Genomic DNA, 21,134 nt, shown 5'->3' with positions numbered 1-21,134 from the left:
CCAAATATAAACAACTCCAATTAATTCTCCTAGCAAATATAGAAGGTAGAAATTCCAGAGGTAGAAAAGAAACAACCTGGCTCAAGAACATACAGCAATGGACCGGATATCATAACGCAGACCACCTTATCCACACAGCACGAAATAGAGAACTCTTTAGTCAAATCATAAATAACATTTAATGAAAATAGAAACTATGTAATTGTATGATCGCTAATATTCGAAAATCGAATAAGCAAATAAAGAAGAAGAAGTTCTCCTAATGCCTATGGTAATACATGTAGAAACATTTCATACATTTTAAGCTCGAACTTTCATAACATTGTGTGTAATTTTTTGGGTCGTGATTTATTAACCACATTCTGACACCGCAGTGTGATAGAAGCCCAAAAATAAGAAAGCACGTATCCCGGCGTTTTTCTCTATCACTTCAACTTTCTTGATGTCAAAAGGAATCATTTTGTCAGGCTCATATCTTTTAAACCGCTAAGAATTTGGATTCACTCGTGGACGCAAAGTTGTAGCTCTTTATTTACTACTCCGTTATTCGGATATTGGTGATCATACAATAATATTTCAATGATACGTATATGATACTAACTATATATTTATAATTATTTGTTGTTACACAGTGATGTTCAGCTCCTTGTTCTTAGCGGCTTGTTAAATAGTGTATTCATCATTATAGCCAGTCCATGTTTGGATATTTTTGAGCCAGGTTGTTTTTTTTTTCTACCTCTTCCGCGCTTTCCGTCGATTTTTTGCTTTAAGGATTGTTTGTAGAATCTTGTATTTGTTATTTCTAAGTATGTGTCCAAGGTAGGTTCACATTCATCCTTCTAAGAACTTCGTCATTTGATATTTTTGAAGTCCAGGGTATTTTCAGAACTCGTCGGAATGTCCACATTTCAAAAGCTGCCAATTTTCTTTCATCGGACATTTTAAGTGTCCAGACTTCGGAAGCATATAAGAGGACTGACCAAACATAGCACTTGATAAATCTTATTTTTGTTGTCACATTAATGTCGTGACTTGTTAATACTTTTTTGTGTTCAAAAAAGGCATCTCTCGCTATTCGGCTGTTAATTTCTTTTGAGTTGTCCCAAAGGTCATTTATTAGTACTCCCAGATATTTAAATGTATGTACCCTTTCGATTTCGGTTTCCTTTATAGTAAGCTTCACGTTGCGATGGTCGTTTTTTCTGCTTACGATCATGTATTTAGTTTTTTTCATATTAATTTTTAACACATAATTTTCACTTGTGAGTGCCAATTTTTCTATAAGTTTCTGTAGACCTGATATGCTCTCAGCCAGTAGTGTGGTGTCGTCTGCATATCTTATATTATTCGCAATATGTCCATTTATTTTTATTCCAATATTTTCTCCATCTAGCGTTTCTTGAAATATTTTTCCGAGTACACATTGAATAGTAATGGGGACAGTATGCATCCCTGTCTAACATCTTTTGAGATAATAATTTCTTCACTTTGTTCACCATTGACGTCGATTCATGCTTTTTAGTTCCAATACAAATTTTTAATACATCGTATTTCTTTTCCTTGTACTCCGATAGATTTCAAAATGTCCATTAATTTATCATGGTTAAACATCTTTTGGGCATCTCTGCATTTCTGGACTAAGATTTGTAAACAGAATAGAGCTTCTCGGGTACCCATCCCTTCCTTAAACCCAAACTGGGTTTTTCCCATAGCATGCTATATATTCGTTGATGAATTATTTTTAAGAATACTTTCAGTACGTGACTCATTCAACTTATTAATCTGAATTCACAACATCGTTTTGCATTGTTTTTCTTGGAAATGGCTATAAAAGTAGATTTGAGCCAATCTTCTGGATATTTTCCAGTGTCGTGATGAGGAGTTCCTTATTGCTGGAATCTATTAGTTTTAAGACTTCAGAGGGTATTTCATCTGGCCCTGTGGCTTTTTTATCTTTTAGGGTTGTATGGCGCTCTCGTCTTAAAGGTGAAAAACGTCGAGGTAAAATTTCCGTTATAATTTTTTCTCGGATTTCGGTCTACAGATATCAAACCGATCAAAATTCAAGTAAACAATCAACCACAATAATGTAGCAAAGACTTAAAGGCGAAAATAGTAAAAACAAAAACTTTTAAAAATATTCGATTACTAAGACAATTCGAATACAAATTCGTTCGAACTATTACCAAACGTCTGTTTTTTGAAAAATATTTGAATTGTTTTTATTTTCAATCAAACAAACATTTCCTTTAACAACAGGAGTTTGATAGTAATTCGAACGAATTTGAATTCGAATCGTCTTAGAGAAACAGGCCATTATTCTTTTTTCTCACATTCTGGTTCACATATACCGAACCGGCCAAAAATTAAGGATACAGTAAACAACAACAATTTAACTAAGATCTCATTTTCTAGAATATATGAAGAAAAGACAAAATTTTTTAGTTTTCCATAAAAAAATATTTTGTTCTGGTGTTTTTTTTTTTTGGGAAAGCCGAAAAGTGAGCATCATTCTCATTAACATGAGAATACTCGATGCTTAAAGAGTTCAGGTTTTCACTAAAAAATCATCATTTCAAAAACTGAAAAGCCAATTGATAATTTCCTTCGCCGGGATGAAATCATGATATTGGTAGCGATCAGTAAATTTTGCAAGCTGTCAGTGCGTTTTGTAAACATTTTTCTCTGCAAAGAGGAAAGTGATGAAGTTAAGCCAATGGGGGAAACTCCAGACTTAAACAATCATAAAAAAAAATTAAAAATTTTTTGAAAAAGGAAAGCCGACGATACGAACCCACACAATCACCACTGTGTGACATGCATGTTTCGCCTTTGGTTTAGGAAGGCTCCTCAGACACATCGACTGTGGGGCGGCTTCGCTATCCTCTAACTTATTTCCTCTTTCAAATGCAAGTTGTTTTTTTACAAAGTTGAATTTTTTGTTCAAATCTTTGTATGGCTTTCATGACAAACGCTTAGCGTAGCCTTTGAAAGTTATGAGTTTGGTTCTGAACACTAACACGCCGTGACAACACTTTTTTCCATGTGTTTTTCAAGGACGTGGGTTCGAACCCCAGCCTGGCTCAAGCTGATTTTTATTTTTATTTGAAAATTTTGCCTATTAAAAATAAAAATCAGCTTGAGCCAGGCTGGGGTTCGAACCCACGTCCTTGAAAAACACATGGAAAAAAGTGTTGTCACGGCGTGTTAGTGTTCAGAACCAAACTCATAACTTTCAAAGGCTACGCTAAGCGTTTGTCATGAAAGCCATACAAAGATTTGAACAAAAAAATCAACTTTGTAAAAAAACAACTTGCATTTGAAAGAGGAAATAAGTTAGAGGATAGCGAAGCCGCCCCACAGTCGATGTGTCTGAGGAGCCTTCCTAAACCAAAGGCGAAACATGCATGTCACACAGTGGTGATTGTGTGGGTTCGTATCGTCGGCTTTCCTTTTTCAAAAAGCATCTTGGTCAGTAAGCTCGTCTCTAACGAGAAATTAATTAAAAAAAAAAAATTAATAAAAAATGACCTTCGCCTAATAGGCAAAATTTTAAAAATAAAAATTAAAAATTTTTTTTTAAGCTCCTTGAAAGATTTTTGGTACATAGATTGGGAAAGAAATCCCATTCTTAAATCGGTACGAGATACTAATTTTGGTTGTTGCGCGCAACAGTTATGGCGGTTTCAGTTCTGATAAAAAGAAAAAAATCTTTAAAAGACTCTAATCATTATATTGAGAAACTCTCTTAATTAGGGGCTCCCTACATACTATATGTTTACTGAGGTCCCATAACTTTAGTGAAAAAGTTTTAAATTTTCGCGGAAATTAGGAAAGCATTCAAAACAATTGGTAGTTTACAACTTATTCTAATAAAATTCAAGCTGTTTATGCATCTGAAAAATATATAAAAAATATGTACGTAATCTAAACATCGCGAAGATTCAAATGAAACCAAAACTATACAAATCCGTTTAGCAAAAAACAAAAAATATATTGAGGAAATTTATAAAATTTTTGTAAGAGAAAATGTTTATTAAAATTTATTTTTTGTGTTAGTTGAACAAAATGTAAGAAAAATAGGTCAGAGTTTTTCTTCTATTTTAGTTAAATTTCACGCAATAAATCACATTTTTTATTCTAATCACTTCTCGAAAACACGCTAACATCTAGCAGAAGATATGGACATCTTTCAAATAAATGTAGGGTTCCTTTAAATGGGGTATAATCTTGAAATAAAATTGTATCGGGTAATGTTCATTTTGAAATGCGTGTAAATGCGGTTTACCACTACAGCGAATTCTTCTCTTTTAATTTGTACACATTTGCCAGGATTTACTTTGGCCGCTAAGATGTAGCATCGTCTGCAGTTTAGTGTTCAACAAACTATATAACGCTTATATTTTGCACAAAGTGCATACACTTATTATGCGCATCCGATTTCACTATCAACCGTGAAAAAATACATCGATCTAAACATATTTCAATAAAATCCACCAAGAAGCGTGGATGTAGCATCAGACAGTATTTTTTGGATAAATCGGATACAGCTCCCATGCCACTAAATTTTTCAAACCGCTGTTTTCGCACAAACGCGAGTGATGATTCACTTTCTTCATTGAAATGGAAACGATCCACATAAAACTCGAATTAGTCAGCAATATTTTGAAAAACATTTTTCGCAAATTTTTCAATTTTTGCAGTAGCCATTTCCGCCGTTCTAGTAGATGGATTTTTACGATCTGTGATTCATATGATCCGTATCGTCGAAAAACTAAAATATCGCGGGGTACCAGCACACTCAAAACGATATTGTAAATACTGTACCCAAAAAATAGGTTTTTTAGAAAAAATATCGCACTAAATGTTGGCCTTTGGCAGTAGATTACTCTGCTGCTGTGTGGGCTACATACTCAATATACATATCAGATTATGCGAAATCGCGAGTTCTTCAATCCTATAATTGGTTTTTCGAAATATCCGAATGCGCGTCCCAGTTACATAAAAAATACAAAAAACACTTGAAAACCGGCTTCAAAATGTCAGCATCCATAAAAGGTGGATGCAGTGGAAATTTTGAAAAGTGATACATTAGAAGTGTAATCTTCATTTTGTATTCTCCTACTTTTACTTTGGACAGATGCCCGTCATTTGAATGGTTTAATAAGAAATCGAATATCAATGTAAAAAACCTGTTTAGCTTCAACGTGTTTTTACCTATGTTTTTTCCTTTACGCGGTCGTAAATTAACGCCACGTAAATTAATTTTTTTTTGCTAAATTTTTGAGCTTTGTACAAAAACATCTAAATTAATCCAGCAATAGTCATAGTTACTGGTAAACTACAATAGTTCGCGTATTATAATAGTGCCAACCTTGGCTTCATGGAAACTAAAAAATTTTGACTTTTCCTCATATAATCATTCTAGGAACGGTCCTTCAAGCTCAAAATTCCATAATTTTAGATCATTATTTCCTGTTCAGGTTCGTAATTAACAAACCGTAAAGCGGTGTACACACGATCAGTTTTGGCTGTCGATTTTTCGGAAATATCGATAAATGGGATACGTAAAATCGATTTCGGTTAATCGATTATTAGCCGTAAAATTTCTAAAGTGGGGTTCAGACGATCAGTTTTGACTGACAGCTTTGCTCAAATAATCGGTTGCTTGCCAGTGTGGTCGTTCATTTTTGTCAGTCATCAGGCAACCACAAAATTTTTTGTGGATGTTGGACAGTCAGCTGTTGGTTGTTTGTTTGTTTGACCGTGTGAACGAAACAACGTCAGTCAAGGAATAAATTAGCAGAGTAAATATCAAATAAAAGTTAAAAAAGTCGTGTGTTTTTATTAATTTGATTGATTATTATTACAAATAAGAGATAAAAATAGCAGATAAAAATCTTTTCCTTCATTTTAATATCGGCCAAGCAAAAAATTGCAAACAAAACGACAAACATGGACAACGAAAATGAATTTTTAAAGGAATTTTTATGTTGCTACGAAATGCAAAGATGCCTCTGGGACATAACCAGTCCAGAATATATGATGCGCGACATTAAAACAAAAGCATATGGAGAACTACTAAATGTTCTGAAGAAATACAAGAAGGATTGTTCTATTGACGACGTCAAGAAGAAAATAAACGTAATCCGCTCATCGTACAGAAGGGAATTGAAAAAAATAAAGCAATCTGAATTTTCTGGAGCTGGAGTGGACAGCGTTTGGCTCCGAATCTCAAATTTCTTTTAAAATATTCACATGTGAATATTGTTTTCGGGAGGCTATCCATTTTTTTTACCCATTTTCTTCTTCTTGTCACTTTATTTTCTTCCTCTAAAAGCGAAATGATCAAAAATGCACATCCAATCTTTTTGTCATCCATATTTATTAATAAAAGTTGTTATTTATATGATTTTATAGCTATGTGAACACAGTAATTTTTCAACTTGACTGTTGGTTTGTCATCCAACTTGAATGACTGTTTGGCCGCTACGAACAGCACAACAAAACTGAAGCAATCGATATTTGACCAAAAGCTGTCAGTCAAAACTGATCGTCTGAACCCCACTTAAAGCTGGTTACACATTGTCAGTTTTGAATGTCGATATTTCGCAATTATCGAAAAGCCAATTGATAATTCCCTTCGCCGGGATGAAATCATGATATTGGTAGCGATCAGTAAATTTTGCAAGCTGTCAGTGCGTTTTGTAAACATTTTTCTCTGCAAAGAGGAAAGTGATGAAGTTAAGCCAATGGGGGAATACTCCAGACTTAAGAGCAGTACACATTGTCAGTTTTGAATGTCGATATTTCGCAGTTATCGATAACTCTCTAACCGTCCAGCAACCACAAAACATTTAGTGGTTGCACGATGAATGACAAAAATGAACGGCCACACTGGCAAGCAACAACAGAGCTGTCATTCAAAACTGACAGCTTAAGAGTCGTAGTCGACTATTGACAATGCGAAAACCGGATACTCGATTATTCTTAATCGACTTTCGAAAGACAGAGTCAACTATTATTAGTAGCCGACCATTAGTCGTAGTCTATTATTAATCGTAGTCGACTATTAATCGTGGTCGACTATTAGTCGTAGTTGACTATTGGGTGTGCTAAAATCGACGGTACTTTTTATACATATGTATATACATCATGGATTGCATCAAAGAAAATGGTCGATTATAATCGGTTTTCGGCGTTTAACGAATAATCGAAAGTCGACTTTTTGAACACTCTCAAATCATCGACTAACCGAAAATCGAGTTTTAAGTTTTTCACCAAAACAGAATAATCGAAAAAGCGGTTATTGCATTTCACTGCGTATCCCTAATGCCAACAGTGATCCTCATAACAAATTTCAAAGCGCTGGATTTACCAGTTTATTCTCTATCCGTTAACTCAAATTCCAGTTGTACTAAATTTAGTACTATTTAGCACTTTTTTACACCTAATTACAAATTTCCAAACATATTTCCTTAAATCAACACCACTTCCCAACCTTGATTTCCATAGCAAATTGCAAGACTCTAGCTCCCTATCCCCTATATGCAGTTTGTCAAGTAATTGTTTTCGAACGAAGAAAACTAACATTTTTCTGTATTAATTTATGAAAAAAATACTGATAATTGTGATAAAAATGTCGGGTTTTTTGCAAAAATTAGTTGGACGATATATTTAAGACAAGACAAGATATATAAATAAAACATTAACCCACGTAGTCCTACAAAAAATAACGAAAACCATTAACAACATGTAATGCACGTTATCAAATAAATGTTTTCGAAATGTAGTGGAGGTTTAAAAATACCCCATATATCTTTTATAGTTCTGGCACAATGGGCGTTTATGTTCAATGTGTATTTCATAGATGGGCCCAAGGTAGATCCCTTAAATCGCAAAGTACAGATCTCTGAAATTGTTTTCAAATAAAACCTATATATGGACTGATAGCTATCCGAGAGACCTTTAATTTGAGCCTGGTTTCATCCATCTTTTATAGTTTTGACATAGTGGACTGTTATGTTCAGTGTCTATTTTATAACTGGGCCCAAGGTAGATCCTTTAAATCGCAAAATACAGATCTCTGAAATTGTTTCTAAATAAAACCTATATATGGATTGATAGCTATACAAGAGTCCTTTAGTTTGAGCCTGGTTTCATCCGCCCATCTTTTATAGTTTTGGAACAGTGGACTGTTTTGTTCAGCGTCTTTTTCAATACAGCTCTCTGATATATATTAAACACATATTTATACCTTCTTCATTAATTTTGTTCAGAATTATTTATACTTTATAGTTATTTTACTAGTAATGACCATAAATTAAAATTTGCGATTAAATTTTTTCTCCAATTTTAGTTAAAGATGTTTTCTCTGAATCACCCTGTTAATGGTTTGTGTATTTGCTAAAAATAAGTTTTCCAGTACAACTTCACACACATATCAAAATGTGCTAATACTATTACAAATGCTGTCCTGTATGCCCACAGTGTAAGGACCGCATTAAGATATAATTTTCTTTAAAATGTTTGTTGCTGCAAGAAACCGGCATATAGGATACAATTTAAGAAAATTTGTTTACAAAATTATAGTTTTATACATATTTTAGACTTTTACAAAATTGTTTGACTTTGTCTGAAATTCTACCACTGGAAATATCTTCAGAAAACGATTTTGAATCAACTTCGTAATCAGCCCAATTAGGAATATTCCTGCGGAATTCAATTCTCAATTCTCGGATTTTTCTCGAGAAAACAGAATTCAAAAAATTGTTTATGCATCATAAAAAACATCATGAAGATTCAAATGAAACCAAAACTATATACAGTGAGCGTGAAATATATTCGGTTTTCAATTTTCACCTCAGTATTTTAGGAGTCCATTCCCCAATAACCAAAAAACCAAATACCTAAAAAATGTTGGCCCTGTGGCAATTAAAAAATTTATTTATATAACATGGATCCATGGCAACCCTATAAGCGGAATAACAAAGAAAAGTTTGTTAACACTAACAGCGTGTTTTTGTAAAAAGTTTTTGCCCATTCGTTCGTCGATTTCATGAACGAAGACACAATTTGGTTTTCATAGCGGTTGACGTTTGTATTCGTGTGACAAACAAATGAAAGCTTTTTATTTTCGTAATTTTTTTGGTTTTCGTAACAAAATCAGACGAACGAATACGTCAAAAATAAACGAATGGAAAAGACCCATCGTTTTGAAAGAAAATTAAATAATTTGAATAATTAATGGCACAAAACACACGAAAACTGGAAGGGAATGCAATTTTATTTATTTCCATAGAAGCACACGCGTATATGTACATCCGTTTCTTCATATTATCACAATTATTTTTGGACAAATTTGATTACATTTTTTCTTATTTTTTGTTTGACATCTGTGTATCGGGGTTGCCATCAAGTAACACATTTTACGTGCAGATGCCTGTGCAAAATTCACAAAATAAGTATCATGGAAACCCTGAAATATAAAAGCTTTTATAAAATAGACGAAAGCTTTCAGTTAAAAACGAATGGTTCGTAAAATTTTACAAGAACCAAATTTTGAACGTATACGTTTTAGTACGAACGGTTCGTGTGACAGGCAAGCATTTTTATAAAAACACGCTGTAAGTCTGTCTGGTTACTTTCCCAGCAAGAATTGTCCAGCAAGAACTTTCTCAGAGAGTAAGGGATTTTTATTCTCTTTTGCTAGAAAATTTTAAAAAGTAAACAGACACCTTCCCAGCAAAAACCAGCAAGCAATCAGCTGACTTGCCAAAACAGAACAATTTGTCCGCCAACAAAGGAAGCAAACACGTTGTATTTTATTAAAAATAAAAAAGAAAATGAAACAAAAAAGTATTTTTCCACTTTACAAATTTGTTCTCCATAAAGCAATATAATTAAGGTAAGGTCACATTAGGCAAATATTTGCTCCAGCGACCGGCATTGTGCGCTTACTGAGAGCAAGTGAGCATAAATTCAATGTATTACTAACACCTACTTGATCTCGCTGGAGCAAATATTTGCCTAATGTAACTCTACCTTTAGACTATTGGTATGTTCCAGTACTGCAAGAATCTACTAATTTTCACTACTTTTTTCGATAACATAAAGGAAAAAATGTTATCGTAGTAAAAAATGGTAGCTTCTTGCAGGTTCTGGAACAGAGCATATGTTATTTCCACAATAAAATTGTTTTTAATGTTCACAAACATAAATCAACAAAAAACTAAAAACAGCTGATTGATTGTTTTCAGGAAGAAGAAGAAGAGCTTGCAAGTGCTTGCTAGAAGAAATTTGTCCAGCAAGAATTTGCAAGCTCTCAGTGAAAGAACTGTCAAAATGTCTCTCTCGAATCGCTCTCTTTTGCTGGTTTTTTGTGTTAACAGACGACTTCCAGCAACAATTGGTACAAATTGTTACAAATTTTAGGGTAACCAGACACAGCTACTGTTGTCTATGGATCAAAAATATTCGGTTTTTGTGTGCGTTCAAAAAAAAAAAAAAAAAACAAGAATAAAATACATGTATTTCACATTGAAATTCATACATATATATTTTTTTTAAACGCACACGCAAAGTTATAGGTTTCGCCCTGTAACTTTTGTTCATGGCACAATTACCCAGATAGTGGTATTGTAAAATTTTGAATATGTTATGTCAAAATTTTCTTTATATTGTTGGGGAAATTACAACAAAAATAATTATTTCATAAAGGGATTTGACATTTCATATTCGATTAGCTGGTGTGATACCACTACCTTGGTAATTGTGCCACGCTTTTGTTAAATATTTTGCCCAAAAACAGGCCATCATCGAACTTTTTCTGCAATATAATTGCGAACAGCATCTTTGTAAAATTATTATATTTTATAGCAAATTATTAAGATTTATATCTAAGGTAAAACGCTATCATAGAAAAGAGAAAACTGGTTATATTTCATCATAAAAACGGCAGAAATAAAAGGAAATTTTGCTTATTTTTGAATATATAGTCGAATATAGTTGAAATCGTGTGCAACAGTCACTAAAATATGGAAATAATAGATTTCATGAAACATATAAGCCAGCCAAAACTAAGGACTGGCAAGGAAGGTAGAGGAATCTCTGGCAAGGAAGGTAGAGGAATCTCTTGAAAAATTACGTCTAAACCGCCCTTAATTTGAAAAATATGCACTTACATTCCAAAAAATTATAAGGTTAAAGCTTTTCATGGCCTTGTAACACATCACAAACCATCGGCATATTTACGTAATCAATAGACAGCAGAATTTTGTGTAACCCCTATTTTTGGTCCCATTTATGTCATATTTTGGGACTGGGCATATTTTTGCAATCGAAACATATGATTAAATTGCAATCGAAACATATGACATATGCAAAATTATGCAAAAAGTATTTCAATAATAGGTACAAAAATGTTTGTATGTAAAATTTTTCTGTTTAAAATTCTTTTCAGAGTCAATAAAATAGAGAAATGTATAAACATAGCCTCAACCTTCAAAATACCGAAAATCGAGAGGTATCGTTCTATGGGGACTATATGAAGGCCTGAACCTAAACCAACAAATTTTAGGTGGAAAGTTGTTTACCCCCAAGGAGGACTTAATACCAAATTTCAGCCATTTTGGCGGAATATTGAGGCCGCAACCTTCAAAATAACGGAAATCGGGAGGTCCAGATGGTATCTTCCCTGCAATGCTACAAAATGCACTGGAGATGTTGATTCCACACCTGGATCACATTTTTAGGGCTCTGTGGAAGGAAGTCACGGTGACATACATCCCCAAAGCGAGAAAATCAAGTCACACACTTCCTAAAGTCCAATCAGCCTATCTTCCTTTCTACTGAAAACTTTAGAAAGATTGCTTGATCTAGGAATAAGGTCTAAGCTTGAAAATAGTGTTATAAGTCCTGGCCAACACGCCTACATCAAAGGCAGATCGGTGGGGACTGCACTAAATGAAGTCGTTGGTTCTATCGAGAGAAATATAATGGGCTCAAACTATACGTTAGCAGCGTTTCTTGACATAGAAGGCGCCTTTAATAACGTCAAACTTGAATCCATCCACAATTCACTCTCAAACGTAGGTGTTTCGGCAGGATAATCAATTCAAATGCCGGTGAGACCTCCATTCGGAAGTCTGTCACCAGGGGCACACCACAAGGTGTTGTTCTATCTCCACTGCTGTGGCATCTGGTGATTAACGAAATACTTAAGGAATTTGACCAACTACGCATAAAAACAATAGCTTATGCTGACGACGTGGTCATAATGATCAGCGGGAAGTTCCCACAAACGCTATCGGAACTCATGCAAGGAGCTCTAGTCAATTTATCAAGATGGGCACACAACAATGGACTTAGGTTGAACCCATATAAGACAGAGCTGGTTCTATTTACGAACAAGAGAAAAGTCAAACCATTCACCCTACCAACGCTAGATGGATTGACCCTAAAGCTCTCTCTAGAGGCCAAGTACCTCGGCATTATCCTGGACCATCAACTAACGTGGAAAAGGAATGTAGAAGAACGTGCCAAGAGAGGTCTTATATCCCCTTATTCATGCAAGAACTCTATTGGCAAGAGTTGGGGATTGAAACCACATTTCATCCACTGGGTTTTACGACCATAGTTCGCCCTATTCCTACTTATGGTTCATTGGTATGGTGGAATGCATTGAGTAAGACATCCCTTCTCCACAAAATAAATACCGTTCAAAGAGCGGAATCTCTGTTAATCACCGGTGCCATGAAAAGTACTCCACAGGCTGCCCTCAATGTATTACTGGATCTTCATCCGATGAATCTCGTGGTGCAAGAGTTGGCAGCAAAGAGTGCTCTCCGACTCAAAGATATAAGCTCATGGCGCAACTTCGGCTATGGCCACGCTGCTATTTTACGACGATCTGGACTATCAGTGGGATCGAAGGTAATCTGTCATTATACATATATCACCACAATTACACTTTGACGAAATTGAAGTTCGGATACCTGACAGAGAGGCCTGGACCCACCTCTACCCGGTATAGAGGTTTATACCGATGTATCCAAGATGGAAAGAGGAACCCTTGTGTCATTTAATGAACAAATATACAGGGAGAAGACTGGTCAGATTTGGAACAACGAACCTGGCTGTAAGGTATCAAAGGCGATCTGGCCCAACCTGGCGTCAGGTACCTACCCTGATGACATCTGTGAGAGACTGAACTCCTATTTAACCGATCTTACAACCTTTTTCCACGCGAGGAATATTCAGATATCCGCCACTAAATCGACGGCCACTCTGTTCATCACATGGACGGCGCAGTATAGAAGAGAGTTGAATATCAGGGTCGATGGTAACAGAATTCCGACCACAAACTGCCCCAAAATTCTAGGGGTCACATTCGACACCACTTTCACGTCGTCCGCGCATGCCACAGCTATCTGCGATAAACTGAAATGTAGGAACAAGGTCTTCAAGTCCCTAGCCGGCAGCACTTGGGGTGCAGATAAAGAAACCTTGTTGACCACGTATAAAGCGATAGGTCGGTCCGTGGTAAGCCTCCTCAAATCTAAAGTGGACCATCTACATGAGGAGGCAAAGATTCTTCCAGTACGACAACATAATGAGATGCTATCGTTGCAGTACTTGCTCGGGTGTTACCCTGAGAGCCATCCCAATCACCATCTGCTGGCCACCGATACACCCAGGCATATCAAGAAGGATATTCATGCTCTAGAGATGACGGTCCAACAATATAGTAGATAACCTCTAGATCAACAGGCATATCAGGCAGGTTTGACCAGCATTCACACGGACACAGTTGCTAAGACCATAAGAATTATTGTGTGAATGCGGTCATCGGAGCACATCCCCCATCTATCACAGCTGAAGAGCGTCAGCTGCCACGACAAACCAGAGTAGTTTTGGCTCAATTACGCTCAGGATATTGCAGTCGCCTAAATTCCTATTGGGCGGGAATCGATCGCACCGTGCAAGACATCTGCCCAGTATGCGGCATGGTCCCGCACGATACTAAGCACCTATTCAACTGCCCCGCCAAGCCTACTCATCTGACTCCAGTGGATCTGTGGTTACATCCCATCGAAGTAGCCAACTTCCTGGAACTGGAGATTGACCCAGAGCCAGATTGAACAGGAGAACGAACATACAAACATAATAATAAAACACTGTTACAACAACAACAACCTCTCCAAGCGGAAGACCAGTTCTCTGCTCTCCATGAAAAAACCCGACCTGAAACTAATGGTTGGAATAATCAAAAATTTCTGGGTCTAATTCGTTTTATTTTGTGGTAAAACGAGTTTCTGTCTAATTAGATCTTCTCTGCGACCATCCTAACCATATATGCATTTGCATAGGATTCCGCTGTCTAGTAATCAATAATCTAGTTCAAGTTTCGCCTTGATGTACCTTCAAAACATGACGTACATCACAAACTTGGTGGAATGGAGTTAGTTTTGAATGCCTAAGCAGGAAAATCAGTATGCCACCAAGTTTCCGACATTTCCGTGCACTCCAACACCAAAAGTACAAAGAAGCTTCTAGGAGATATGTATTTACAAATGAATTAGGATGTGTATGATTTTTTGGAATGTAAGTGCATATTTTCTATCTTCTAAAAGTAATTTAGGACTCGGTGACCAATTTCAAGAAAATCAAGGGAGGTTTAGCAGTAATTTTTCAGGAGATTCCTCTATAATTCATGTGTGTGAAGATAAATTGGATTTCAAAATGGAAAATTTAATTTTAGCAAAGACACGAATAAACAACAGTGTACTGTTAAGGGATAAACAGATCTCTGTTAAGGACTTAACAGAGCACTGCTGAGGCTAAATTTAAATTGGAATTTAATGACAAAATTTAATTTAAGAATGAAACTATTAAATTCGTTATAATATGTGAAGAATATTTAACTGAATTAAGGGAAACTGTAAATATTTATTTAGCATACAATTTTATTATATTACACTATGCAACACTGAAAATGCAAACAACTTCTAGTGTGCATTTTTTGATAGTACATATTTAGACTACAAAAACCCTAGTAGGGTTTTGTCCTGTCAGATCCAGTTCGTATTTCATGGCCGCATCTAAACCGGGCTAAAATTACACTTTTTTGCATTTATCGGGCCTTTATCTCAGAAACGATTAGGAATTTGGCCTTGTTGTCTTAGGCAATATTGTAGCCCTGAACTAGTAGAACTTATCCTTTGAACAGACCATATAGGAAAAACTCCATCTAGGGCATCAAAATCTATAAAATATAGAAAATTTTACATAATTGCTGATATTCTGGTCAGTATCGGCTAAACTATTGGGAGTTGAACCAAGTAAACTTTTGCAAAAATATTCCAAATAATGTTCTCAACAATTCTTTAGAACATTCTGAAACTCTAAAATGCTTACTTCATGTTGTTTCAGCGGTATTTTGTATCATATCTTTTACAACACGTATTTCAAACACAGTTCACACCAACAGTTTATTCTCGCATTTCGGATTTCACTACATTATTGACATTTTTATTAAATGGTCGTTGAAAAATGTACTGAAAATAGAGGCATAGAAGCATCTTACAACAATAACATGTTCTGAAGAGTTGTGTATTACATTCCAGGGAATATTTTTGCAAAGGAATATATTCAGAAAAAATTAACGGTTTTGAAGATACGATGTGAAATGTATAAAAATTGTGGAATATTTGCATATATTTTGAAATTTGAGGCAATAAATGTAGTTTTTCGAGTTCATTATTTCTCCAAAAATTTTACTCTTGTTCTTATCTACAAATTTGCTTCAGAGGTCAGAAGAAGATTCGCATTGGTTTCAGAGATATAGCCCTGAATTTCTTTCAAAACTCAATATTTAACCAGGTTTAGATGGGGCCATAAAGTCCGAGCTGGATCTGACACAACAAAACCCAACTAGGGTTTATTGTCGTTTGGGTCTGTACTTTCAAAAAATCTTCAGTTCGAATTGTTTGCACAAGATCACCTTAAAAATGTTGCACAGTGTTAATGAGGATTGTTTAAACGTTTATATAATTATATACGTGTCAATTGAATATATTTAGAATTTCCTAAAAGACATAGGCTAGATGGACTTTCGATCCCCTATCCTGAAAAAAATATTTCGTCGACGAACCCCTCCCCATTGTTTGATGGGGGCCCAAAGTAATTTCCCTTTAGCAGCTTTCGTAGTGGGTATATAAAATATTTTTTTTCCAAAATCTGAATATATTTAGAATTTCTTGAAAGACATGGGCTTTATTATTTTGATTTTGAAAAAAACCCATTCAATCCGAAGCAAGAATATAGAAAAAACGTGGATGTAGGTCCACATTTGGATATGACCCCATATAAAGTTACCGCCCGATTTTTGATATTTTGACGAATTTAGTAGATAAATTCTACAATCGATTTGTTTGAAATTTTGCATTTTGAGTTCTGAGTGAAAAAAATAAATATTGCAAAAAATGTTTAATATGTATAGGTCCACGCTTAGGTATAGTCCCCATATATTAAGGTACCACCCGATTTTCGATATTTTGGCGATTTTAGCCAAATTTTCCAACAGATTTCGTTTTAATTGTGTATTTTCAGTTTTTAGTAACAAAATATCTCATTGCAAAAAATGATTAATATAGGTCTACGATTTTTGGTATTTTGAACTATTTTATCCAAATTTTCCAACCGATTTGGCTGTAATTTTGCATTTTGAGTTCTCAGTGAACAAAATACCTCCTTGCAAAAAATATTCAATATATGTTAACCTCCCGATTTTCAGAATTTTGACGATTTTATAAGGGAAATAATTTGCCGGGTGGCGGATGGTGGCAGCTGGAATTTTTCATCGTAAACCAGAGACTTTCCCCTATATTTAATAAAAAACATCGAGACCCAAAAATACTCACAACATTAGTAAAACTCCACATAAATTAATAGAAATATTAATAATTAAAATTACCAGAAAAATTCATTTACAAAGAATTTCTTTTTAGGGAAGTAAGAAAACGAATTATGAATATGGCTTTTTTTTCTTTGCAAAAACATTGTCAATACCATCATCTATCATTTTAATTCTGGGAATTACAAATTTACCTCTTAATTTTTTTATCATTTCACTTATAAACTACAAGTGCTTTGTTTTTAAATTCTGCTCTGAGTTTAATCTTTCATAATACTTTTTATTTTGCTGCAAGGACATAAATACAACTAAGACTAGACAAAATGCATGCAACAAAAAAATGTTTACGAAACTTTGTATAAAAACATTACCCTTAACAGGTTGCAGTTAATTCAAAATCGCAACCAAGGAGGAACATTTCATGTAATGCATGGTAAAAGTAAAGAGGTAGATTTAAATGGAAAAAATCTATAGAACACTTGGTTTTCCTGAATTCCTAAAACATCAAACACAAAAGCAACAAGTGGGTTTGTTTACAATACCAATGCTGAGCATTTTATAAAAAACACGAAAAATGAATGAAGGGCCAAGGTTTCTCCACATAATCGAGTTGTGGATATGATAAAATGTTTGTTTCAATGAAAAGCTGACAAATTTCTCCCATACAAATTTTCTAAAAACTATTTTAAAAACCATTGAATTCGATTGCTTTTAAAATTGATTGGCATATTATTCAAACAGCACACACACATACAAAGATTGTGTATATTGTGTTGACGTTTTAGGAACATTCGAAAGAAAAAAATTAAATTAAAAATTAACTTTAGCTAACCTTTCTTATTAAACCATGATGTAATGGTATCAGAAACGAAATTTATGAATCCAAGGATCTATTCAAGAATAATTCTATGTCAATTGGATCGGTAAATTCGGTTAAATACGTAAAAATGTATAAAAGAAAAAAATGTTATATCACCATATCGTAATATAACATTATGTTAAATTCAAAAGCCATTCACTGAAGAATGAAAAAAAAATGTCTTATCTTGTTGTATTTATAGCCCTGTTCCAGAACTAAAAAGTTTTTACAATTTTTACCACTTTTACACATTTTGCGTTCCCGTACACAAAATTTATATGAAAATCGTTTACGACATTTACAACTTTTACGACTTTTACTACTTTATAAAGTACGGGAACAGGCCATATGTCTTTGTTTGCTGTCAAGTTTTGAATATGTTTGATGACAAATTGCATGTCCCTATATTATGTGACTTTCTGTCTTCACATCAAGTTAACTAACGTTTTAAGTGAAAAAATCGACATGTGAAGCGGTATGATCATCTGACTTCGCCCAATCTATCAAATTCATTGTGAATTAATAATATGGATAATACGTAAACAAAAAATTTGACAGATCTTTATTACCGATAGCATGGCACAATGATTTCGACAATTTTCAGAAATGCTTACTACGACCCATGGCACAATTACACCTAGGTAGTGGTATCACAACAGCTATTCGAATATGAAACGTCAAATCCCTTTATAAAAAAAAATATTTTTGTTGTAATTCCCCAACAACATACAGAAAATTTTGACATATGTAACATATTCAAAATTTTACGATACCACTACCTTGGTAATTGTGCCATGACCGATAGCAAGGTTCATTTATGGAAGGTAGAAGTGGCAATCAGCTGTATTTTTTACTTCTTTGTAAATTTGGTTTTCAAAATGTAATAGGGTGGGTAGGGTGAAACTTCGAAATTTGCTAGTATAAAATACTTCTTTTCATCCGAAACGTGCAATAAAAAGAATCTACGGGAATTCTGAATCCTTTATTTTTACAGTCTGATTCAAATTTGTTCTAGTTTAGAGGATTTTTAAAATGTACCTATTTAAGTTTTTTCTAAGAAAATTTTAAGATCGACCATATTATTAAATATTTTCTTTGACATTTAATTTTCAATAACAACAATGTTGTTTTTGTAAATTTGTTAGTTGTTGTAATTCATGTACCTTATATAAATGTGCCTTCATTTAAATCTTCATTAATGCAATTAGCACATTACGCATTGAAGAAACTGGTAACAGTCATTCAGTGTATTCAGTGTACCATAGCCGACAATCAAGTTATACGAGTTATATGTATTGCTACTGATGTTTGTGTTTTAAGCTTTGTTCACCATTAAACTCAGGCGCTAACACCTCGAATAACAGACAACGTCCACATGCAACATTTTTGTTTTTGGCCATAAAAATGTGAATACGTGCGTACACGACAATTATACGTTCATGCTCTACACTATTAGGTGACACACATACTCGTGTCGTGACATCTCGCAATACAGGGGTCATTTAACGTTCGTAAACAAACAGATGCTAGTTAACGATCGCTGTCGTTCATTAGTCAAACATGTTTGATAACTGCATTCAATTGCTCATATGATAGATGTAATTGAATAACTTCGAAAGTCATTTACCTCGCATCTAGACCAGAGACAAATGTCAATTTGTGAGAAAACGAAATCAGTGAGAACTTTACGAGTACCGGTTTATATTGCTGAATTGATGATAATTTGATCCACCTGCGTCCAAGGGCTCACCTGATTTTTCAACTTACTTGTATAAACCGCAGCACCCGGTATCGATGTTACACTGCTGAACAAACACCAAATACCGATTATCAGACTTAAAGTGAACGTTGTAGGTTGTTTTTTGTAGGCGTAATGCCTCTGTTTGTATTTGGTATGATCGTTGATTTTTATGGGGTTTTTGGTATTGTTGCTGCTGCTGTTGGTTTCGTTGTCGCTGCACTTGCAATTGTCGCTGTCTGCCATGTTTGTAACCATTTTGAATTCCCTTCCGTCTAAAGTTAGTTCGAATTGTGGCGTTTTTGTTAAATTTATTAAACCTAGTGTAATACAGGCTTATTTATGAACATTTTTGTTTTTGTTAGTATTCTGTTTCCACTTTTAATACTCTTTAGCAAAACTTTAGCAAACTTCACTTGTAACACACACGTGAAAACTTCTACAACCCAGCTAAATATAAATTGGCTGGCTATTTTGGAAAGAAATGTGTGCGATCCACTTTGCAATGCTAATACTAGCCTTTTTGAACGCAAACTCTCGCTTGACCCGCTTTCAAGAAGTTCTATTATACGATTACGACGGGTTTTAATTTTATGCACATTCTCATCATCACATCGTCTACCACGTCTCGATATACGAATGGCGTTTCTTATTTCATCATTTGTGTTTGCACGGAGCGGCTTTAATAAACAACAATAAAATTATTTAAAACACAATGCTCATTTCGGGTTTTTGTTAAGTAGATATGTATGGATGGATGGGGTTTTTGTTGTTTATTTCTTTTTCGTTTTGTTACACTACTCTCTCGAATCCGACCCGTCACACACGTCTACCAGCACTCGAGTCTCACAATAAACTAAGATCTTAAATTTTTCCTAACACACATAACTCTACAGAAAAATATGTAGCTGTAGTATTTGTTGTCGTGTACTCGGGTTGGCAAAACAGTCTTTTGGACCACGGCTGCCAGATTTGACGATTTATCGTCATTTTGACGATTTTTTGGTCAAAAATTGATAAATGAAATATCGCCCTTTTGTGTGGGATTTTTTGGGGCACAAACTAAATTGAATTTTATTTTTATTATAATTTGTTCAATTGCTGCTAGTGGCATGACCACAGCGATATACATATGTATGTATATATGGAGTAGGTAGCGAAGTAGCTACGGGATTTTTTTTTTTTTAAATAGTACAGTAAGCCATTCTGTTAGCATGTAAGATTTCTATCCAAACAAAAATATGGCCTTTGGCAAAATTGAAAAAAAAATGAATTGAATTGATAAATGACAATTTGACGATTTTTACCCATAAAATGACGATTTTTGGTATTTTGCTTATACAATACAATACTCGCATTTTTTGTGGAGTTTTTTTTTTTTTTGCATTTTGTTATAGTATTGTCTGTTATCTGTCATTCCGTCACGCTTATACAATTTAATTTGGCCTATGCATTTTCACGCATTTGACCTGAAATGCAAGCAATTCAAAAAAGCGACATTTTTGTAATTTTCGTCATTTGATAAAAAATTTAAATTTAATCATAAATGTTACATTCGTATAAATTCACGGATTTGTTAGGAATGTAATAAGATAATTTTCTCAATCAAAAGCCAAGGGATT

General features: G+C 34.5%; 1 protein-coding gene across 3 annotated transcripts in view; it reads right to left on the bottom strand.

The window, feature by feature from the left end:
• LOC141405192 (uncharacterized) overlaps window positions 1-20,370 on the bottom strand; it is a 78,194-nt gene extending 57,824 nt beyond the window's left edge. For all 3 annotated transcript variants that reach the window (XM_073989269.1, XM_073989267.1, XM_073989268.1), the window contains exon 1: window positions 19,542-20,370. Coding sequence is in view for 2 of the 3 variants with exons in the window: in XM_073989267.1 (XP_073845368.1) it covers window positions 19,542-19,770 (229 nt within the window). In the remaining variant the exon portion in view is untranslated. The remainder of the gene's footprint in view (window positions 1-19,541) is intronic.
• Between the last annotated feature and the right edge of the window lie 764 nt (window positions 20,371-21,134).

Source organism: Musca autumnalis, unplaced genomic scaffold, assembly GCF_047663935.1.
Source record: "Musca autumnalis isolate F117 unplaced genomic scaffold, ASM4766393v1 scaffold_5, whole genome shotgun sequence".
Lineage (NCBI taxonomy): Eukaryota > Metazoa > Arthropoda > Insecta > Diptera > Muscidae > Musca > Musca autumnalis.
This window is presented reverse-complemented; position numbering and strand designations above follow the sequence as displayed.